Here is a 22,596-nt window from a genome sequence, read left to right as displayed (position 1 = left end):
TTGTTACATTCCATCCTGGATTTTCCAATGCTTATGTAAATATATTTGAATGAATGCACACTACATGTTTTAATGAATTCCCTAATTGTTGATCAGTGGCTTCATTCTTTCTACAGAGAGACTTGTGCAATTCTCTGTGGTCCAGTGTCTGTATTACAGAGTGCAAACGACTGAAACTATTTGGAATGTAATAAAAAGAAACACAGGCCTTCCAATGCAGTGGAAACTAATTTGAAAACAGGTAATGATAAAGACTACTTCTAGATTGTAGTAGGCTGCATAAATAACAGTGCTTCCTTGATTAAATCTACAGATATACTGAAACATTCTTCCTGAACCTATGACTCAAATAAATGTATCATCCATAATGGTTAGTGAAATTTTAAAAAGCATATCTTCACTGAAATGTAAAATGTCTTCTGGAATGCACAATATTTCCAAATAAGCTACTTAAACTCTGCCTCTACCACACATCCCTTTACCACAAAGTGATCCTAACTTCTGCCCACAGTGAACCCTCAAAGGCAATTAAATGTGTATATTTTTAAAACAAGAGCTATCGCTATTGAATCACATGATCTACAGATAAGTGATTAAAATGGCACTTTAAAGATGGAAAGCAAAAGAAGGTCCTAGGTGCCTCGAGTAGAATATTTCAAATACACAGATATCACAAAGTGAATGGTAATATAGCATGGAGCTCCCCAGTGAGCTGTCCTGGTACTTGGGTTTTCTAGCATGTGTTAATGAGCTCCATCTGTGTATCAGAATCATTTAATTTCACTATGTTTGCTGATGAGAGAACTGTGGTGAATAGTTTGTAAAACAGCTAACTAACAGTCTGATACCGATGACATATTTTAAGTAGCCTGACTTGGTTCACTATGAATACACTCCGAATTGGTCGTAAATGTTTTATTCATTTTTGTAGAAGCCACACAAATATAGAAGACATAGCTGACTAACAGTTCATAACAGTATTTTAAGCACACATTGTAACAGTTCAGAGCACTCTAAGCTTAAAGGGGATCACTATACTTAGCCAATCGCAATAACAGTGGAAAAAAGAAATTCAATGTCACTTAACAACCAGTTACAAATCTGGTCTGATACTCGATAAGCTCATATTGTTTGCACTAAATGGCAGTCCAGCAGAGTATCGAATGCATTCTTGAAGTCGAGGTTCATCAATCTGAACACCAATGTCTACGGCACTGTGGATCTCATGGAGGAACAGAGTCAGCCAAGTTTCTCAAGATCTTTATTTGTGGAATCCATGCTAATTTTTGTTACGGATATCTTGATTCTCCAAAAACGTCATAATATATAAGTGTAAAACATGTCACATTATTCTGCAATAGAGTGACAACAATATATGCCTACAATCATGTGCATCTGTCCTATCACCCCTTTGAAAATGGGAATGGTCTGTGCCTTTTTCCTGTCACTAGGTACTCTCCATTGTTCCAGCAACATACAATAAACTGATGCTTGAAGAGATGGAAGTTCTTTCGCATAATCTCTGTAGAAACTTACAAGTATCTCTTCTGGTCCTCACACCTTACATTTTCATGTACCAAACAAGTCACGCCGACGCAAACACACATCCACTAATCTTTGTCCATTTCACCTGTCACGCACTGTACGAGCCCACAGAAACAGGCAGGAAGTGCTTGTTCTCTTTTAGGTGTGGAATGGAGTCGGGACAAGGTGTTTGTTACTTAGACAGTAGCTAGGATAGACATCAAATTGTACTCTTCTGAACAAACTTTCTTATGAACAATTAGGTTCACCAATACTGAGTCCAGCGATGCATGAGTCATCAGCTTATAAAGGAAAGGAAATACCAGTTTTAGGAACTTCGAGTATACCAGCTACTTTTCAAGGTGTAACAAAGACAGTTGTTCATACAATGTAGGCTTTCACGACTGATATTGTCTTCACTTAAAACTTCCGGGCCGATAGGCAGTGGTCGATGTATAAAACTCTCCCCTGAAGTTTCATCTCCAACTGCGGGAAACATCTTCCCAGGTAAAGCGGTGAACTGCTAGGAGAACTCAAGGAAACGTTGATTATATAGCCAATGCAGAGGGCGCCACTGTCCATTACGTGGTATCGGCTATGAGACTGTCACTGGTAATGCCAACATTCTCGATTGAAAGTAATTGATTTTCACGCTTCTGGTGGAATGATGACATCCAAATTTTACCCAGTTTAATACCTTCTTCTTTCCTGTTAAAATTATTATGGCGTTTATCAATCTCGATAGCCGCTCTATACATGCACACATAATAATGCAAGGTTTTAGATTTGGCACTCATCTCACTGAATTTTATTTCATGATTACCTTCCTGGTAAACATGTTCTGTTATGGCTGATTTATGAAACAGGTAGCAGTTCCTCTTATGTTCAACAAGATGGGTGTTAACACTTCTTTTTGTGGTACCGATATAAACCTGTCAACAACTACAAGGAATTTTATACACCCCCGGTGTAGCCAAAGGATCTCGTGTGTCTTTTGCCGATCTTAAACATTCTTTTATTTTCCTGGTGGGCTGAAAATAGTTTCCACTTCATCCTTGCTTGTGATCTGTGACAGAAGCAAAACCTTGCCATTGGACAGCTGTTGTTTGTCGTTGCTCCTGATTCTCTGTCTAGAGCAAAGTGCTCAATCTATCTCCTTGCTAGAAAAGCCATTCTTCACGGAAGTCAACTGTAGATGTTCAGTCTCATCTTTTACATTAACAGGTTCACAAATTTTGTACGCCCTGTCTATCATGGTTTTTATTACACCTCGTTTTTGTCTAGGGTGGTGGTTTGAATCTTTATGCAGATAATAATCAGTATGTGTGGCCTTTCTATACAACATTTCACCCAGTCGTTTAATCTCAGACACATCCAGAAAATTCATTTGCATATTACTCTCCATCTCCATAATAAATTGGATTTTCAGATTAATGCTGTTTAGATGTATCAGGAAGGCATCCAACTCCTCTGCTCCCAGTGTCCATACCAAGAAAGTGTCATCAACATAGTGATACCATCTGGCTGGTCTCTTACTGGCTGTCTGCAATGCCCGTTGTTCAAAAGTCTCCATAAACAAGTTAGCCACAGCAGGACTAAGAGGACTGCCCATAACCACCCCATCAATCTGTTCATAAAAGCCACTACTGTATTGAAAGTAGGTTGTGGTGAGGCAGTGTCAGGATAATGCCACAATGTCAGTAGGAAAATCTCTGCTATGCATGAGATAGCTTCATTTACTGGAATCATGGTAAATAACGACACAATATCAAAACTGACGAGGATATCATCCGGGCCCACACACACTTCCTTTAACTTATCAATGAGATGAGCTGAATTTTTAATATGACTGTCAGTCCTACCAATATAAGATTTCAGCAATGGGGCAAGTGTCGGAGACGAGACATCAGGGGAGAGTTTTATACATCGACCATGGCGTATCAGCCCAGAAGTTTTAAGTGAAGAAAGACAGTTGTATTCGCCATGCTTTCTGCCAAATTTTTGCAGAATATTGTTGGCTTACATGCTTTTTACATTTTAAGACTGTTAATCCACAAGTAAGTCAGTGTTGCAAATTTCAAAATGTGCCTACAAAAATCCTTCACGCTCTGTGTGACAAATTTAGTGAACTTTTTAGTTAATGTCTTGGTTGTGCAAATAATTTTTTAGCTCATGTGTCATGCAAAAACAATGCACAACCAAAGTTTTGCCAAGCTAAGCAAATGCCCATTGCCATTAGGGGACAGGCTGCTGAATAGTTATGACAATGGCAAGCTGATAGGATCATCAAACCAATCTTCCCCATTAGTCATCCTTTGCAAACCTTCCGGATGTCTTCAACTATGTGTTGGTTTTAAGTTGACTGTGAATGCCCAAGACAGTAACAGATATGTGCCCTTTGCCCCACCCACAGGGACTGATGGACAGATTACTCAAAGAAATTTTTGGTTATTAGCATTCATCTTGGGTTATTTGAACTACAAAACCTGCCCTTCAGTAGGGCCTCAGCACTGGCGATTTTACAACGCTTTTGTAATAAGTGGCTGCCAAAGTGCCTTCTTGCTAAAATTACCTGGATATCCTGCAGAACAACATTTAGCCAATTCTGGTTGCCTTTTCACATACTGTTATAAGCAGGCCTCAAGTTTCACAAAGTTAAATGTTCTTTTTTCCAGATAGAAATAGAATATCTGGGATATGTCATTAATATGCAGGGTATTCACCCCACCTAGACTCATTTGCAAGCCATCAAAGATTTGCCAGCTCCCAAAAGTCTAAAGGAACTGCAAACAACGTTAAACAAACTGAACTACTACTTCAAATTCATTTCTCACGCCTCTCAGATTGCAGCCCCCTTTCACAAGTTATGGTGTAAGATGTTCTGTTTGCATGAACCAAGAAATGTCACTCAGCTTTTGATCAATTAAAACAGGCACTACTTATAACACATGCTCCAGGCATTTTGATCTGCTACACCAGTGGTGTTAGCGGTTGATGCTGCTTCTACTGACTAAGGCACCATTCTGTCATATTGGCATAGGTGCCGTTCTGTCACACTGTGTTGGACCAAAGGATCTTCCAAAACACTTGCCTCTAAGCTTCTGACTGAGGTAATAGTCAGGTTGAAAAAGAAGCGTTGGTGATAATTTACGGTGTAACCAAGTTTCATCATCAGTTCTATGGAAGAAAGTTCTAATTGTTAATGGATCATAACTCACTCACTTCACTCTTTCACTCAACCAAGCCTGTTCCATCACACATTGTGCAGAAATTGCAATGATGGGGTTTATTGCTGTCAAACTACAACTATGAAATATTGTACTGCTATACACCTGAACATTCCAACACCAACGTGCTGTTGAAGTTACTAGTGGACAAGGATGATCAGTTCGACTCCTTCAAAGCATCATGTTGTCAGATACATCCTCTGGACACTTCTGCAGCTCACTGTTTTCCCATTGACTTCCATCACATAGCACAGAAGACAGCTGTGGATGCAGATTTAAGCACTGTGCTGAAATACACGCACACCAGTGACCAAGGAGAGTGAAAGACATGGTTTGGCCAGAAGTACATCGATACTTCGCTCATTGTCAAGCCTTATCAGTACAGTGTAGTGTTTCACCACTACACATTACGAATGACCAGGCCTGGGCCACAACGCACATACCCTTCACCAGAATGTTTTAAGGTTGTTGCATCAGGGACTCTGGAGTATTGTCAGGACAGAGCAGCTTGCTCAACGCCATTGTTCTTGACCAGGGATGGATGCCTAGATCGAAGACATGATGTCATGGTGCACAGCTTACATGGAGCAACAGACAGCTCTACTTCATATTTTTCTGACTGGCCACACCCCAGCAGTCCATAGAATTGTATCCACACTGATTTTGCTGGACCTTTCTGGAACACATGATGACTTACTTTAGTTGATGCCTTCAGATGTTTTCCCTTCGTGGTTCTGATGAACTCTATAATGTTGGCCAGTACTATCTCAACACACCACAGGTGTCGACATGTTGACTACCAATTCCACAAATGGAATATAGCCCAGTGATTGCTGCAACAAGAAGTCACAGCAGAGGTGCTGCAAGGGAAGTGATACCACAGCCAAATGGGAAATTCAAAGTCAGCTCAACTACAGAGAAGACCGCCTTCCACTTGTGTACTTCGTGCTGCGCTGTCTGTTTCTAGTGAGACCACAACTGTGAAATTTGTGTGTGTGTGTTTTTTATTGTCTCCTATCAACGTGTGTGTGTGTGTGTGTGTGTGTGTGTGTGTGTGTGTGTGTTTTCCTTTCCTGAAAAAGGCTTTGGCCGGAACCACAATAGATAACAGTTTTTTTTGTTTTGCCTGTCTGTAACTCAACGTGTTATCTTTATGGTGTGCACCCTACCCTTTTCATAATATATCTTCATTTTGGTTTTCCTTGTCAGTAGTTTTGATCCTAGAGGTTTTTGTATGCGGTAGTAGGCTCTCTTAGAATTTTGTTGTCTCATTTCACTTCTACTTGTCTGATCTTGTTCGTCAACCACTGTGCCCAGAAATCTTAACAGTTCAACATGTTCGAATTTATGTTTGCTGACTATGAGATACGATTGGTTGCCTTGTTCATCTCCATATGTTTGAACTATCACATATTTTGTTTTTTGATCATTTACTTTTATGCCAAGTCTGGACTCTTCTCCTACATGATTTACAAATAACTATCTAATCTCTATTTAACTTTTTCCAATCCGCAGTATATCATCCACATACACTAAAACCTTAACTTTATATCTTTGGAGGATCCCAGCAGGCAACACACTACAAAACTAAATTAAAGAGAAGAGGGGACAGAGCATTTCCCTGTAGTAGGCCAGTTTTATTTTAAAATGGTCAGATTTTATTCCATTTAACAAATCTCTGCTTATGTTATCATCCATGCATATTTTACAATATTTATAAGTTTAATTGGAAATCTCATGTTCTTCTGTCATTACATTATATAGGGTTTGGCTGTGAATGGAGTCATCAGCTTTCATAAAATTGACGAAATGTATTTTTTGTTTACAGCCCAATAATTTTTCATTTATTTTCCTAATTACAAATACATTGTGAGGAGTGGACCAATTTCTGCAAATTCCAGTTTGGTAATCTGCATTTATTATTTTTCTTTTTACTTCTGCTATACTGAATGTGTTTGATGTCTCATTCTAAGAACTGTCTACGATTAACTACTGTTCAGTTCTTGATACTTTCATACAACTGATAGTACCAAAAATCAACAATTATTGAGAAATCTTCAATATTGTGCATTAACTGAACTGCAAAATTTCATATATGGCACATTAGCTTTGCCAACACATAAATCAACACTGTGTCTGGCCCGTTTGCTTCTAGCAATCAATCACAGTACAGGATACGCAACAGTACTCAGAGATCACTATCTTCACATAGTGATATTCCAAAGAATTTAAATCATGCTACATGAGCTGTATAATAGTTTATTATGGAATTGCGTTCATTGGTTTTGACAACTCATGACCAAATCTGAATCTCAAACATTCAACTGAAAATGACTGAGTGAATGACCTGTGTGCATTTGTTTCCATTTATTTATTGTCAACTCCAGCAACTGGACAAGTTTGGTTACCCTCATTGTCTGCACAGTATGCTAGTATAGGAAAGTCAAAGTTAATTTTGTGTTATATTTTTAATAACTTCAAGCTTACATGAATAGTACACTGTGATACCCTTCTGAACAGGCCTTGAGGAGCTGAGGAGCGTACATAAAAGATATAGAATGCAATTTAAACAAGAGAAACTGCTGTTCACACCTTTGTAACGAACAAAGTTACAAAAACTGCAGTCGTGCTGGATATGTACCCCTTGTAACAATCACCATTTGCACGGTATATATTTTTATTATTTATTTTCATTCTAGACAAAAAGTTACTGGGGTGCTCAAAATAAATGGGACAAGAGAAGACTCCAGATGGCTTTCTTTACACCACAGTGAAGAGTTGACAGATCAGTGGCATAATGTCTCAGAAGATAATTCTCGAGTTATATCAACTCAACTGTTTTGAAAACCTTCCGAGTGTGTGCCTGCACAGTTAGTTTTTCTTTAATTTATTAAATTTAATAGGTGTAACATAAATTTCTCTATTTTGTACATGGTAAATAAATGTGGTATTGTGAAATATAAAAAGTTTCCTGGCCCAGAGACTGTTCACTATTTTTGGGTGAACTAGTCCCTTCATGAAATACACTGCAACAAAAACTGAGGCCCATTCTTCAAACTTCTGGATCTACATCAACAGTAGAAACATGACTGCCTGAGCTGTTATCAATCACGATGGAGAATTCCAGTTGGATTCTGCTTGGAATCCTGTCGTGTGAAAACTTCCTGCCCTCCATAGCCAACAACATTCTGTGGTCTTATGACGTGAAGACAACCAATATGAAATTGTCGAGGTGAGTTTTCCCCAGGGACTGCCCAATCATCAGCACAAAGACTTGCAGCTATAGTGCATGCGTTCAAGGAATTTAAACACACCAACAACTGTGTCACCATGAATGTGTCGGTAGGGTTTTAAATAGGGGAGCTCTATGCACTATCACCAGTATACTCCTGAAAAGGAAATATCATAGCAGCACCTTACTGAGACCTGGCACTTGCCCAAAATTTTATGTAGCAAATGTGATAGTGATGTAAATAGATATTAATAATTAATGGAAAATCTCATATAAAGATGTGAAACAATTACTAACAAAGAGATAGAGGGGCTGGCCAGTACTTACCTCAGCTCAGTACAGCCGATAGACACAAAAAACAACCGAAAATTTAAGCTCCTAGCTTTCGGAATAAATGTTCCTTCATCAGGGAGGAGAGAGGGGAAAGAAAGGGAAGAAGGGAAAGTGGATTTAGTTACTCACAACCCAGGTTATGAAGCAACAGGGAAAGGAAAACAGGGAAGGTAGCAAGGATGGAGGCATGGTTGTCAGAGGGAAGCCAAAGATATTCTACTGCAGGTACTGTGCCAGCTTCAAGCCAAAGAGGATGCATACAGAAGTAAAGAGGTGTATAGTATAAAGATGTAGGATGGAAAGATGCATGAATGGCTAAAGAGGAAAGGGAAAGAGGAGAAGACTGAAAAGTAAATGGGAGTGAGGTTGTTTAACGTAGGTTTAGTCCAGGGGGATGGCGGGATGAAAGGATGTGCTGGAGTGCAAGTTCCCATCTCCGCAGTTCAGAGGGACTGGTGTTGGGTGGGAGAAGCCAAATGGCACGTACAGTGTAGCAGGTTCCTAGGTCCCTAGAATTATGCTGGAGGGCATGCTCCGCTACTGGGTATTGGACATCTCCTAGGCGGACAGTTCGTCTGTGTCCGTTCATGCGCTCAGCCAGTTTAGTTGTTGTCATACCGATGTAAAAGGCTGTGCAGTGCAGGCATGTCAGCTGATAAATGACATGTGTAGTCTCACACGTGGCCCTTCCTTGAATTGTGTATGTTTTCCTAGTAGCGGGGCTGGAGTAGGTGGTTGTGGGGGGATGCATGGGGCAGGTTTTGCAGCGGGGTCGGTTACAGGGGTAGGAACCACTGGGTAGAGAAGGTAGTCTGGGAATATTGCAGGGTTTAACAAGGATGTTACGGAGGTTAGGGGGACGACGAAAGGCAACTCTGGGTGGTGTGGGGAGAATTTTGTCAAGGGATGATCTCATTTCAGGGGTTGACTTGAGAAAGTCATATCCCTGGCGGAGTAATTTATTGATGTATTCGAGGCCAGGATAATATTGGGTGACAAGGGGGATGCTTCTGTGTGGTCTGAGGCTAGGAATATTGTTGTTGGACGGGGAGGAATGTATTGCTCGGGAGATCTGTTTGTGGACAAGGTCTGCAGGATAGTTGCGGGAGAGGAAAGCACTGGTCAGGTTATTGGTGTAATTGTTGAGGGATTCGTCACTGGAGCAGATACGTTTGCCACGAATACCTAGGCTGTAGGGAAGGGAGCGTTTGATGTGGAATGGATGGCAGCTATCAAAGTGAAGGTACTGTTGTTTGTTGGTGGGTTTGATATGGACAGAGGTGTGGATGTGAGCTTCAACAAGATGAAGGTCAACATCCAGGAAGGTGGCTTTGGTTTTGGAGAAGGACCAGGTGAAATTCAGATTCGAAAAGGAGTTGAGGTTATGGAGAAAATTAAGGAGTGTTTGTTTCTTCACCATGAGTCCAGACCACAAAGATGTCATCTATAAACCTATACCAGGCCAGGGGAAGCAGCTGTTGGGTCTTCAGGAAAGCCTCCTCCATGCGGCCCATGAAGAGGTTGGCATAGGATGGAGCCATCCTGGTTCCCATGGCAGTTCCCCTGATTTGTTTGTAGGTCTGGCCTTCAAAAGTGAAGTAATTATGGGTGAGGATGAAGTTGGTAAGTGTGATAAGGAACGAGGTTTTTGGAAGATCTTCGGGTGGGCGTTGGGAGAGGTAGTGCTCAAGGGCAGAGAGACCATGGGTGTGTGGGATGTTTGTGTAAAGGGATGTAGCATCTATGGTGACAAGAAAGGTTTCAGGTGGGAGAGGAGTGGGAATGGATTTGAGGCGTTCTAGGAAGTGGTTTGTGTCCTTGATGTAGGATGGGAGCCTGCAGGTGATAGGTTGGAGGTGTTGGTCTACCAGAGCTGAGATACGTTCTGTTGGGGCTTTGAAGCCTGCTACAATGGGACGGCCAGGATGGTTCTCTTTGTGGATTTTGGGTAATAGGTAGAAGGTAGGGGTACGTGGCTCAGGTGGAGTGAGTAAGTCTATGGAAGCCATTGTGAGGCCTTGTGAGGGACCTTGGATTTTTAGGATTTTCTGCAGCTCAGTCTGAATGGAGGGAATGGGATCCAGGGTAACAGCTTTGTAGGTTGAGGTGTCGGAGAGTTGACACAGTCCTTCTGCCACATACTCCACACGGTCAAGTACCACAGTTGTGGAGCCTTTATCCGCCGGAAGGATTACAATAGAGCGGTCTGTTTTCAGCTGTTTAATGGCACGGGATTCAGCTGGGGTGATGTTGGGGGTTGTCGGAATGTTCTTCAAGAAGGACTGGGAGGCAACACTGGATGTGAGGAATTCCTGAAACGTCTGCAAGGGATGGTTTTGGGGGAGGGGAGGAGGATCCCTTTGAGAAGGCGGTCGGAACTGTTCTAAACAAGGTTCAACACTGGGTCTAGTATTTGGGGGCTGTGTTTGGGTGGTGAAGTGATATTTCCAGTTGAGGTTCCGGGTGAAAGAGAGGAGATCTTTAACCAGGGCAGTGTGGTTGAATTTAGGTGTGGGGCTAAAGGTTAAGCCTTTTGATAGAACAGATGTCTCTTGAGGAGAGAGGGATCTGGATGAGAGGTTTAGAACTGAATTGGAGTTGGTGATATGTGGCATTTGACTGTGGTTATAGTTGAGATTTGGTCTGTGTGGGGTATGTGCTGGGATGGGGAGATTGAGTAGGGTGGCTAGGCTAGGTTTGTTGGCTATGAGGGGGGTTTGTTGACGGTTCTGTTGTGGTTGGTGTTTGTGAGGGATAGGGAGAGGGACCCCACTTCTTAGGTGTTGCACTAGCACTGTGGATAGTTTTTTCAGGTGGTGTGTGGCATGGGACTCAAGTTTGCGGCTGGCTTCTAGGATGATGTTCCTGAGTGTGTTCTCCAAGCAAGGGTTTGAGAGGTGGAGGACTTTGAAGAGAGATAGGAGCTGTTGGGAGTGGTGGTTACATGAAGTAGTGTAGAGGTTCAGGACAAGTTGGGTAAGGGCTAAGGATTGAAGGTTCTGGAAGTCCAGGAGAGATTGGTGGAAGGAGGAATTGCACCCAGAGATGGGAACTTTTAAGGTAAGTCCTTTAGGGGTAATTCCAAAGGTTAAGCAGGAACGGAGGAAAAATATGTGGGATTGCAGTTTGGCTACGGTAAATGCATGTTTCCGGAATGAATGTAAATAATTATTTACATTCATGCATGTTTCCGGAATGAATGTAAATAATTATTTACATTCATTCCGGAAACATGCATTTACCGTAGCCAAACTGCAATCCCACATATTTTTCCTCCGTTCCTGCTTAACCTTTGGAATTACCCCTAAAGGACTTACCTTAAAAGTTCCCATCTCTGGGTGCAATTCCTCCTTCCACCAATCTCTCCTGGACTTCCAGAACCTTCAATCCTTAGCCCTTACCCAACTTGTCCTGAACCTCTACACTACTTCATGTAACCACCACTCCCAACAGCTCCTATCTCTCTTCAAAGTCCTCCACCTCTCAAACCCTTGCTTGGAGAACACACTCAGGAACATCATCCTAGAAGCCAGCCGCAAACTTGAGTCCCATGCCACACACCACCTGAAAAAACTATCCACAGTGCTAGTGCAACACCTAAGAAGTGGGGTCCCTCTCCCTATCCCTCACAAACACCAACCACAACAGAACTGTCAACAAACCCCCCCTCATAGCCAACAAACCTAGCCTAGCCACCCTACTCAATCTCCCCATCCCAGCACATACCCCACACAGACCAAATCTCAACTATAACCACAGTCAAATGCCACATATCACCAACTCCAATTCAGTTCTAAACCTCTCATCCAGATCCCTCTCTCCTCAAGAGACATCTGTTCTATCAAAAGGCTTAACCTTTAGCCCCACACCTAAATTCAACCACACTGCCCTGGTTAAAGATCTCCTCTCTTTCACCCGGAACCTCAACTGGAAATATCACTTCACCACCCAAACACAGCCCCCAAATACTAGACCCAGTGTTGAACCTTGTTTAGAACAGTTCCGACCGCCTTCTCAAAGGGATCCTCCTCCCCTCCCCCAAAACCATCCCTTGCAGACGTTTCAGGAATTCCTCACATCCAGTGTTGCCTCCCAGTCCTTCTTGAAGAACATTCCGACAACCCCCAACATCACCCCAGCTGAATCCCGTGCCATTAAACAGCTGAAAACAGACCGCTCTATTGTAATCCTTCCGGCGGATAAAGGCTCCACAACTGTGGTACTTGACCGTGTGGAGTATGTGGCAGAAGGACTGCGTCAACTCTCCGACACCTCAACCTACAAAGCTGTTACCCTGGATCCCATTCCCTCCATTCAGACTGAGCTGCAGAAAATCCTAAAAATCCAAGGTCCCTCACAAGGCCTCACAATGGCTTCCATAGACTTACTCACTCCACCTGAGCCACGTACCCCTACCTTCTACCTATTACCCAAAATCCACAAAGAGAACCATCCTGGCCGTCCCATTGTAGCAGGCTTCAAAGCCCCAACAGAACGTATCTCAGCTCTGGTAGACCAACACCTCCAACCTATCACCTGCAGGCTCCCATCCTACATCAAGGACACAAACCACTTCCTAGAACGCCTCAAATCCATTCCCACTCCTCTCCCACCTGAAACCTTTCTTGTCACCATAGATGCTACATCCCTTTACACAAACATCCCACACACCCATGGTCTCTCTGCCCTTGAGCACTACCTCTCCCAACGCCCACCCGAAGATCTTCCAAAAACCTCGTTCCTTATCACACTTACCAACTTCATCCTCACCCATAATTACTTCACTTTTGAAGGCCAGACCTACAAACAAATCAGGGGAACTGCCATGGGAACCAGGATGGCTCCATCCTATGCCAACCTCTTCATGGGCCGCATGGAGGAGGCTTTCCTGAAGACCCAACAGCTGCTTCCCCTGGCCTGGTATAGGTTTATAGATGACATCTTTGTGGTCTGGACTCATGGTGAAGAAACACTCCTTAATTTTCTCCATAACCTCAACTCCTTTTCGAATCTGAATTTCACCTGGTCCTTCTCCAAAACCAAAGCCACCTTCCTGGATGTTGACCTTCATCTTGTTGAAGCTCACATCCACACCTCTGTCCATATCAAACCCACCAACAAACAACAGTACCTTCACTTTGATAGCTGCCATCCATTCCACATCAAACGCTCCCTTCCCTACAGCCTAGGTATTCGTGGCAAACGTATCTGCTCCAGTGACGAATCCCTCAACAATTACACCAATAACCTGACCAGTGCTTTCCTCTCCCGCAACTATCCTGCAGACCTTGTCCACAAACAGATCTCCCGAGCAATACATTCCTCCCCGTCCAACAACAATATTCCTAGCCTCAGACCACACAGAAGCATCCCCCTTGTCACCCAATATTATCCTGGCCTCGAATACATCAATAAATTACTCCGCCAGGGATATGACTTTCTCAAGTCAACCCCTGAAATGAGATCATCCCTTGACAAAATTCTCCCCACACCACCCAGAGTTGCCTTTCGTCGTCCCCCTAACCTCCGTAACATCCTTGTTAAACCCTGCAATATTCCCAGACTACCTTCTCTACCCAGCGGTTCCTACCCCTGTAACCGACCCCGCTGCAAAACCTGCCCCATGCATCCCCCCACAACCACCTACTCCAGCCCCGCTACTAGGAAAACATACACAATTCAAGGAAGGGCCACGTGTGAGACTACACATGTCATTTATCAGCTGACATGCCTGCACTGCACAGCCTTTTACATCGGTATGACAACAACTAAACTGGCTGAGCGCATGAACGGACACAGACGAACTGTCCGCCTAGGAGATGTCCAATACCCAGTAGCGGAGCATGCCCTCCAGCATAATTCTAGGGACCTAGGAACCTGCTACACTGTACGTGCCATTTGGCTTCTCCCACCCAACACCAGTCCCTCTGAACTGCGGAGATGGGAACTTGCACTCCAGCACATCCTTTCATCCCGCCATCCCCCTGGACTAAACCTACGTTAAACAACCTCACTCCCATTTACTTTTCAGTCTTCTCCTCTTTCCCTTTCCTCTTTAGCCATTCATGCATCTTTCCATCCTACATCTTTATACTATACACCTCTTTACTTCTGTATGCATCCTCTTTGGCTTGAAGCTGGCACAGTACCTGCAGTAGAATATCTTTGGCTTCCCTCTGACAACCATGCCTCCATCCTTGCTACCTTCCCTGTTTTCCTTTCCCTGTTGCTTCATAACCTGGGTTGTGAGTAACTAAATCCACTTTCCCTTCTTCCCTTTCTTTCCCCTCTCTCCTCCCTGATGAAGGAACATTTATTCCGAAAGCTAGGAGCTTAAATTTTCGGTTGTTTTTTGTGTCTCTATCGGCTGTACTGAGCTGAGGTAAGTACTGGCCAGCCCCTCTATCTCTTTGTTAGTAAATAGATATTAAGTAATAAGTAGGTATACTTTCATTTTCAACATGATATTGTGACAAAAGTAAAGTTCATATAATATTTCAAAAATAAGTTATTAAAGACAAATATTAAAACTGGACAAAAATATTAGGAAGTTTGGTAAAATGTAATGTAAAATTTGGCAAAAGTAACATAAAATTTGGCAAAAGTAATATCGTAACATCACATTTGACTAAAAATAACACAGAAATTGTCCATAAAATAATTTTTTTCCCCTGTTCCTAACAGCTAAGAGTATCAAGAAGACTCTTACAAAACAATCTGGAATTCCACTTTAATAGTTGGTGACCGTTACAACATTGTATGAAAAAGAATAATCACCAAAGTTTGTCCCTCATTGAAAACATTGTTCATAATTAATGAACAACAATCTATTAGAATGATGAAGTGGTTATTTCAATCTTCACTGCACAATAACAAACAGAATTTCTGCACTGGTTCCACAAAAACCAACTAAGTACACGGTCAAATACTGCACAGCCTGGAACTTAAGATCTGGCATGTTTTTGCCGGACTTCTAATATTGTTCACATTTACTGAGTGAACTGAAAACACCGCAACTTAAGTTTGTTTCAACAATATAATGAACAGTACTATTGTTCCAGAGCCACACAAACTAAAGCATAGTTAACATACTGTTACGATTAAACATAAAGACACATTAACTAGTTCCAGACATTCAATGACAGCTGATCCCAGATTAAATGATTTCACTGTTGGGGACTTTTCCTGGTTATTAACTACCTGACTGTAAACATAATTTTTCTCTGTGTGGGACTAGGTCAGCTCTCGCATGTTTTAAGAAACTTGGGGTCACATTTTTCCAATCTATTATTCTGTATAAATGAGCTGTTTAAGAGAGTAAACAAAAAGTTGCAAAACTGCCTCTACATTTTGATTTGTACGAGGTTGATATCTAATTAGTCATTTTTTATTCATACTTACAGACCACTCTGTGAAATTATTCATAACAAATTTCTACTGGAATAATATATTCGTAACAAATTACTACAGAAATAATTATTTTTCTACATCATCCATTTCCCATAATATGTCTTCCATATCTATCATGAAGTAGAATATACAATGTTGCAATAGTCAAAAGTGTATGAGTGCACATTATGTCCTAGCACAACAGCCATGAATAATTAAATCTCTTGTAACATAAATATTATCCAATAATAATGCCAGTTCAATGAAGATAAATTTGGTTCACAATAATTACATGCTCTTAGCCACTGTTTCTATGCTACAAGTAATTTACACCTACCACAATAGCCATGAAGACTTGAATTTCTGGAAACACAAATATCCAATAACAACACCAGTTCACTCAAGATATACTTGGTGACAAGTGGTTCACACCAATTATATCCTCTTGCCTACTGTTTCTTTACTACAGGTAATCCCCACCCCAGATAATCCTGTTTCTCATTTCAACTCTCAAACTTTACTGCAAGTTATTGCATTAAAAAAATTAAAAATAAGTACTTCTTGTACTCACCACTGTGAATAAGTTTATGGGCTTTTAAGCTATTTGACTGAGTAAATCGCGCATGGCATATATCACATTCATATGGTTTTTCTCCTGTGTGAATTCTGAGATGCCTCTTTAGTTTGAATGTGTCAGGACTTGCATATGTACAATGTGGGCACTGTAACAGTGACAGATTGGTACAATATTAGAATGTGCTGTACTTGAATTACAAAGCTTTTTAGTGTATTTAAAGTAAAAACTTAAGAATAACAAAGCAATGAACTATGCAAATGACAGAAGAAGAAACTATTTGCAAAGACATGGAAATCTGTGAAATATTAACTTGAACAATGTAGGAAAAGACAGATTGTTACTTAGTGTAAAGAAGACACAGAAGTTGCAGACAGGCACAATTAAAAAGACACTCACATGTAGCTTTTGGCCACAGCCTCCAGCAGTAAATAAAGCGCGCGTGCGCACATGTGCCGGCGCATGCACACACACGCGTGTGCGCATGCACACGCGCACACACACACACACACACACACACACACACACACACACACACACACACACACACAAGCATGCACACCTTACACACATATGAACGCCAATTCCAGCATCTCAGCCTGGAGACACGAGTTGGCACTGTCTGCAACGTGACGTGTCTTCTTTAAGGAAGAAGCAATCTGTCGTTTGCTACATTGTCGATATTCCTACTGGGAGTTTTCACTGTTTGATGTTAACATGACATATTTTATGATAATAGATTTACATTTTATATAAAAGAAATTAACAGTACAGCATAACAAACAAAAAAACATATATACAGTTGTAATCATGTGTCAATGGCAACAATGGATAAGAATAACAACAGATCCTCTCAAAGCATAAACAATGCCAGGAATAAAAAGTATATGATTTGTTCAAATAAATTTTGAATAAAGAGCTGCATAAGAAACTAGAAAGTGAAGTTTGGAAAGGCAGCCTGAAGTAGCAAAATGAAGAAATGCTACCTTATCAAGGGCCATTTAAATTATCCACCAAAGACTTCAAGACAACTCTATATACCACCACCAAAATTTTTATCACTAAAGTTTTCAGCAATTATGATAATACCTTATTAATGCTATACTAATATCAATGAAATAACCCATACTAAAAATTAATCTAAACGAGTGTGAATAGTAAGACACCAAATTGTTCTGTGTAAATTTGTGTTGCAAATGTGTTGTAATCAAATAATACAAATGCTTTCAGCACTGGTCTGATGCTGTTTTTATTTTACTAAACTGAAGTGCTCACCTGATAAGGTCTTTCGCCAGTATGGCATCTCATGTGATTCCTCATTTTGCTGAGTTCCACACTGGCATAGTCACAAATCGAACATTTGTGGGGTTTCTCGTGAGTGTGTCTGTACCGAACGTGTCTTACAAGTTCACCTGCGGAAATAACACAAAAAGTGTTGGCTCACCTGATAGGGTCTCTCACCAGTGTGGCATCGCACGTGGCGCTTCAATTTACTCAATTCCACGCTCGCATAATCACACTCTGAACATTTATGTGGTTTCTCATGTGTATGTCTGTACCGAACATGTCTTACGAGCTCACCTGTGGAAGACACCAAGGGCAATATTTTACAAAGTGGCATGCAGCCAACCCCCAATTCAGCATACTGCCACTTCATTGAAAAATTCATGTTGCTACTTTATGCAACTGTCACGTCTGAAAGAACGGCATACATAAAGCTTCAACCCAAATGGTGTTTTATACCATGCCTTGTATTGCTTCATTTTATTTCATTTTCACATGGGAAGAAACTCTACTACACCAATACTCTCCTGCCACACAGTTCTTTCAGAGTTACCTTTAAATTAGTGTGTATGCTGATTTAAGAACAGATATATTCGGTACAACACACATGCAATAAATAACAAAATAATTCATGGATGAATGAATTTAAACAATTCCAGCCAGGTGTTGCTACTAGTGGTCCACCTCACGAAGATAGTGTTTGGCACATGCAGAAAATGTTCCTGATGCTGGATAAAAGCAAAAATTCTATGTACAACATAACACTTATAGTTAATAGGCTTCATTCTACACTCACAAAAATGAATAAGTAATTAACAAGGTTGTATAGCACACTGCACCATCAGTTTCAAAAATCCCTTCACGAAATTCTCTTATGAAAAAATAGTTATATATAATGGCTTCAGAGAACATAAAAATGTGCTGGCCAATTTACAGAAGTTTCTGTAGCACACATAAAATGGCCCTGTGTCCATAGATGTAGCTTTTACATTCAATGTGGTATATTCTGCAACCCATATTAACACTCACTAAACTAAAGTGGGATTATAGTTCCTTTCCCCCTCTTACTGTTTCTACACTAAGCTTAGGGAAATACGGTTAACTGGTGTTTAAAGAAACAAGACATTCAGATGTTTTAGGGGTACATTCCTGTTCTCTGCTTCTAATCTCCTAGGATACAAAAGGAAAAATGCAGGTTTTGTGAAATAGGGGGAGCTTCAATTCAATTTGTCATCTTTCTTTATTTTTAATTCCTGGCAAGTAACAGAATTTTACGTACAGCAAAATTAATTTAAATGATCATATTACCAATGTTACAGTGACAGCTTTATTAAAACTAAAACATCAATTCTAGTGTTTATTAAAATAATTATATTGCCCTCCAGGAATGATGAAAGGGAATAACAGCACATGAAGATATTTTATCTATAGACTGCATCCACAATCAGACCAGGAAAAATAGTATTCAGAGCTTTCTTTCTCTCTTTCCAATAAAAAGAGAATTTCATAAATGCTTCAATTTTTGCAACACCCCACCACAAACTACCCCATAGCAAAACCAGAATATTCTTCCTCTTGTTTACAAGTACTGTTTAGCACCCTATAGCATTTGTGAAAATCCATACATATTATAAAAGTGTATGTATGTACATCCCACATCCCCTCCTGAACCACTGGATCAATTTAAAAAATAGAACACATATCACTTACTATCTGGAAAGAACCACCTACCTCTCCAAGGGTTGTGGGTGAAAAAGAAGCACAGCTTATGATGCACAAATAGCCACACTTTATTTATCCAGTAATTGAGAATGAGAGCACTTAGTGATTTGCAACCAACTTTATGCATAATTTCAAACTTTTACAAGACTTCTTCACACTTGCACCCCCCCCCCCCCCCCCACAACACAATGTAGATGAAAGTTTATTGCTCTTAATGCAGTAAAACTGCCCCATCAGGCATGAGATTTTAATTTATTACTTCTTTACTACTAACTCTATTTGCTACACATTTTGCAGACAGCATTCACATATACCACAGAATGTACTTACAAAAATACATCATTGTAGAATATATATTATGTGAGATATGGTGTCATAAACAACGAGTTGAGTGAAAAACTGTCACATCATGCATTTTGTTTTAATTTATTACATCTTCACAACACATTTTGCAGGTAGTATCCCCATAGGCCACTAGATGTACCTGCAAAGGTACATCCCTGTTCAAGGCATAGTTCAGAAGATATGATGTGTTAAAAAGACTGCTATAAATTTACACTTTCAGCCAAAAGGCCTTCTTCTCAAGCAGAAAACACACACTTTCACACAAGTATAGCTCACACACGAATGACCACTTTCTCTGGCCACTCAGGTCGAACTGTGCCTCATGGCTGGTGAAGATATGGAGGAGGTTGAGGACAGGAGAGGGAGTGACAGCACAGTAGCAGCAGGGGATGGTGCAGTGCTGCTTGTGAGAGCTTACAGAGATGATGTGGAGACGGGATAGGGCTGCTAGGTGTAGTTGGGATGTTTGAGGGATGCAGAGATGAAGTGGGGAGGGGAGTGGAAAAGACTAGAAGCAGAGGAGTGGAAAGAGACTAGTGGTGCTTTGTTGGAATAGAAGACTATGCAGTGCTGGAATGGGGTCAGAAAAGGTGATAAGGAGGTGAAGGCGAGGGCTAGCAAAGTTTAAGGCCAGAAGGGTTTCTGGAATGTACGATATATTACAGGGAGAGTTTCCCACCGGCACAATTCAGAAAAGCTGGTGTTGTTGGGAAGGATCCAGATGGCGCAGGCTGTGAAGCAGTCCTTGAAGTGAAGTACATTGTGTTGGGAAACATATTTAGCAACTGGGTGGTCCAGTTTGTTGATGGCCACTCATGCAGACAGACAACTTGCTGAATGCCATGCCCATGTAGAAAGTTGCACAGTGGTTGCAGCTTAGTTCGTAGTTCATATGACTGCTTTCATAGGTAGCCCTGCCTTTGAATGGATAGGTAATACCTATGATTGGACTGGAGTAGGAAATGGTGGGAAGATGTATGGGACAGGGCTTGCATCTAAGTCTATTGCAGGAATATGAGCCATAAGGCATGGGGTTGGGAGCAGGGGTAGAGTAGGGATGAACAAGGCTACTGCGTAGGTTTGTTGGGTCATGGAATACCAGTGTAGGAGGGTTGGGAAGAATAGTGGGTAGGATATTCCTCATTTCAGGGTGTAGTCAAAACCACAGGCAAAGAATATGATTCAGCTGCCAGTTCTAGGTGCTATTGAGTCATGGCAGGACTGCTGCTTTTTTGGCTGAACAGTGGGAATGTGGGAGGTGTTGCGGGACTGGAGGAAAAAGGCACAGGAGATATGTTTCTCTACAAAGTTGGGAGGGTAATTTCAGTCTGTGGAGGTCTCAGTGAGACCCTTGGTATATTTGGGCAGCTCTTCACTACAGATGTGATGGCCACGGGTGGTTAGACTGAATGTAAGAAACTTCTTGGTATGGAATGGGTGGCAGCTGTTGTAGTAGAGGTACTGCTGGTGATTAGTAGGTTTGATATGGACGGAGGTGGACTGATGTGGCCATTCTTGAGGTGGAGGTCAACATCGAGCAAGCTGTTTTACTGGGCTGAGGAGACCCAAGTGAAGCGAATGGTGGAGAAGATGTTGGGGTTCAGGAGGAAGGTGAACAGGGTGTCCTCAGCCTCAGTCCAGGTTACAAAGATGTTATCAGTTAATCCACACAACGTGAGGGGTTTGGGATTTTAGGTGGTTAAGTAGTATTACTCTAGACGACCCATGAATACACTGGTACAGGACGGTGTCATCTGGGTGCCCATTGCTGTACCATTGATTTGTTTTTAAGCGATGCCTGCATAGGTGAAGCAATTGTGGATGAAGATGTAGTTGATCATTATGACTGGGAAGGAGGTTGTATATTTTGTATGTTGAGTGTGAGTCGGGTTTTGGGAGTGTAGGCAATGGTAGGGTTGGGTGGAGAGGGAGAGGCCACTGCCTCTGGGCACTGAGGCCTGTCTGACTGTGTGCAAGGTGATGTGGACAGCAATTGGCTGGCGTGGGTGCTAGGGGTAAGGAGGAGGCATGGAACAGGAAGAGCAAGGTGCAATTTGGGGAAGACACTGTGCTAGCTGTGGGAGCGTGCAGGGACATCCCACAGCCCAACACATTACTGATTACGTCAGATGCATTAGCAGTCAGGTAGGCCCCAGTGCCAGAAGACAGCAGGTGTGTGTGTGTTTTCTATTTTGGAACAAGGACTTTGTCGAAAAGCTTAATTATTTTAGCAGTCTTTTTCATTGTTTTGTTTGGGACTATCTGGCGGATAGTAATCTATCCTTTACACATTGTTGAGATTCCGCCCATAACTTTCCATTGTTTGATTTGTTTCAAAGAGTTGTACTTACAGCAGCATGTTGTAAACTACGATAATGACTGGACATTTGATTTTCCTGTCGGGGTTTTCATAATTACAAACACTGATTTATCTTTTTAAAAAGAGTGGATGCATTTCATACATAGAATTACACTTTTTCCCTACTACATTCCTAATCTATAAAACATGATTCATGTTAGTCTACACAAAAGAATTGTAATACCAGGTCAGTAACAGCACAGTTTTGCTGACAAAAGGAGACTCTATGACCCTGGTATAACCCTATCTTGCATACTGGCATGTACTGATTTTAGGTGGCAACAAAGATTCCACACAACAGTACCATGTGATTCTGCAGCAGTTTTGATGTTCCAGAACAAACTGAGTAATTATTATGTAATCTCTAAAGTTTCCAGTTTCCCAATCTATTGGGACACCTAAATGTTTGTCCTCTGCCTTTCATGTAAGACACAAATAATGGACAAGTTGTTCCTTTCATCTTCTTCATTTTTATCTTTTCTGTGAATTGGCTTAGTAAATTCTAAGTAAGTGTTACAGAAACAGTGTAGGTGTCAAACATACAAGTTGCCAGCACTGACAAACATTTGAGGGAGAGTTTGTCTTAACATTTACAACAAAATTAATG

At 41.4% G+C, this 22,596-nt stretch overlaps 1 protein-coding gene across 32 annotated transcripts in view; it reads right to left on the bottom strand.

Annotated features, from left to right (window-relative positions):
* LOC126266845 (transcriptional repressor CTCF) overlaps positions 1 to 22,596 on the bottom strand; it is a 147,792-nt gene that overhangs the window by 91,474 nt on the left and 33,722 nt on the right. For 19 of the 32 annotated variants that reach the window (XM_049971419.1, XM_049971424.1, XM_049971413.1 and 16 more), the window contains 2 exons: positions 17,724 to 17,860; positions 16,277 to 16,427 (listed from right to left, as the gene is read on the bottom strand). In XM_049971419.1, the coding sequence (XP_049827376.1) occupies positions 16,277 to 16,427; positions 17,724 to 17,860 (288 nt within the window). Of the gene's footprint in view, positions 1 to 16,276; positions 16,428 to 17,554; positions 17,692 to 17,723; positions 17,861 to 22,596 lie in introns of all 32 variants that reach the window. The other 13 variants (XM_049971420.1, XM_049971415.1, XM_049971434.1 and 10 more) reach the window with 1 other exon arrangement.

The sequence above is a fragment of the Schistocerca gregaria genome, chromosome 4 (assembly GCF_023897955.1).
Source record: "Schistocerca gregaria isolate iqSchGreg1 chromosome 4, iqSchGreg1.2, whole genome shotgun sequence".
NCBI lineage: Eukaryota > Metazoa > Arthropoda > Insecta > Orthoptera > Acrididae > Schistocerca > Schistocerca gregaria.
This window is presented reverse-complemented; position numbering and strand designations above follow the sequence as displayed.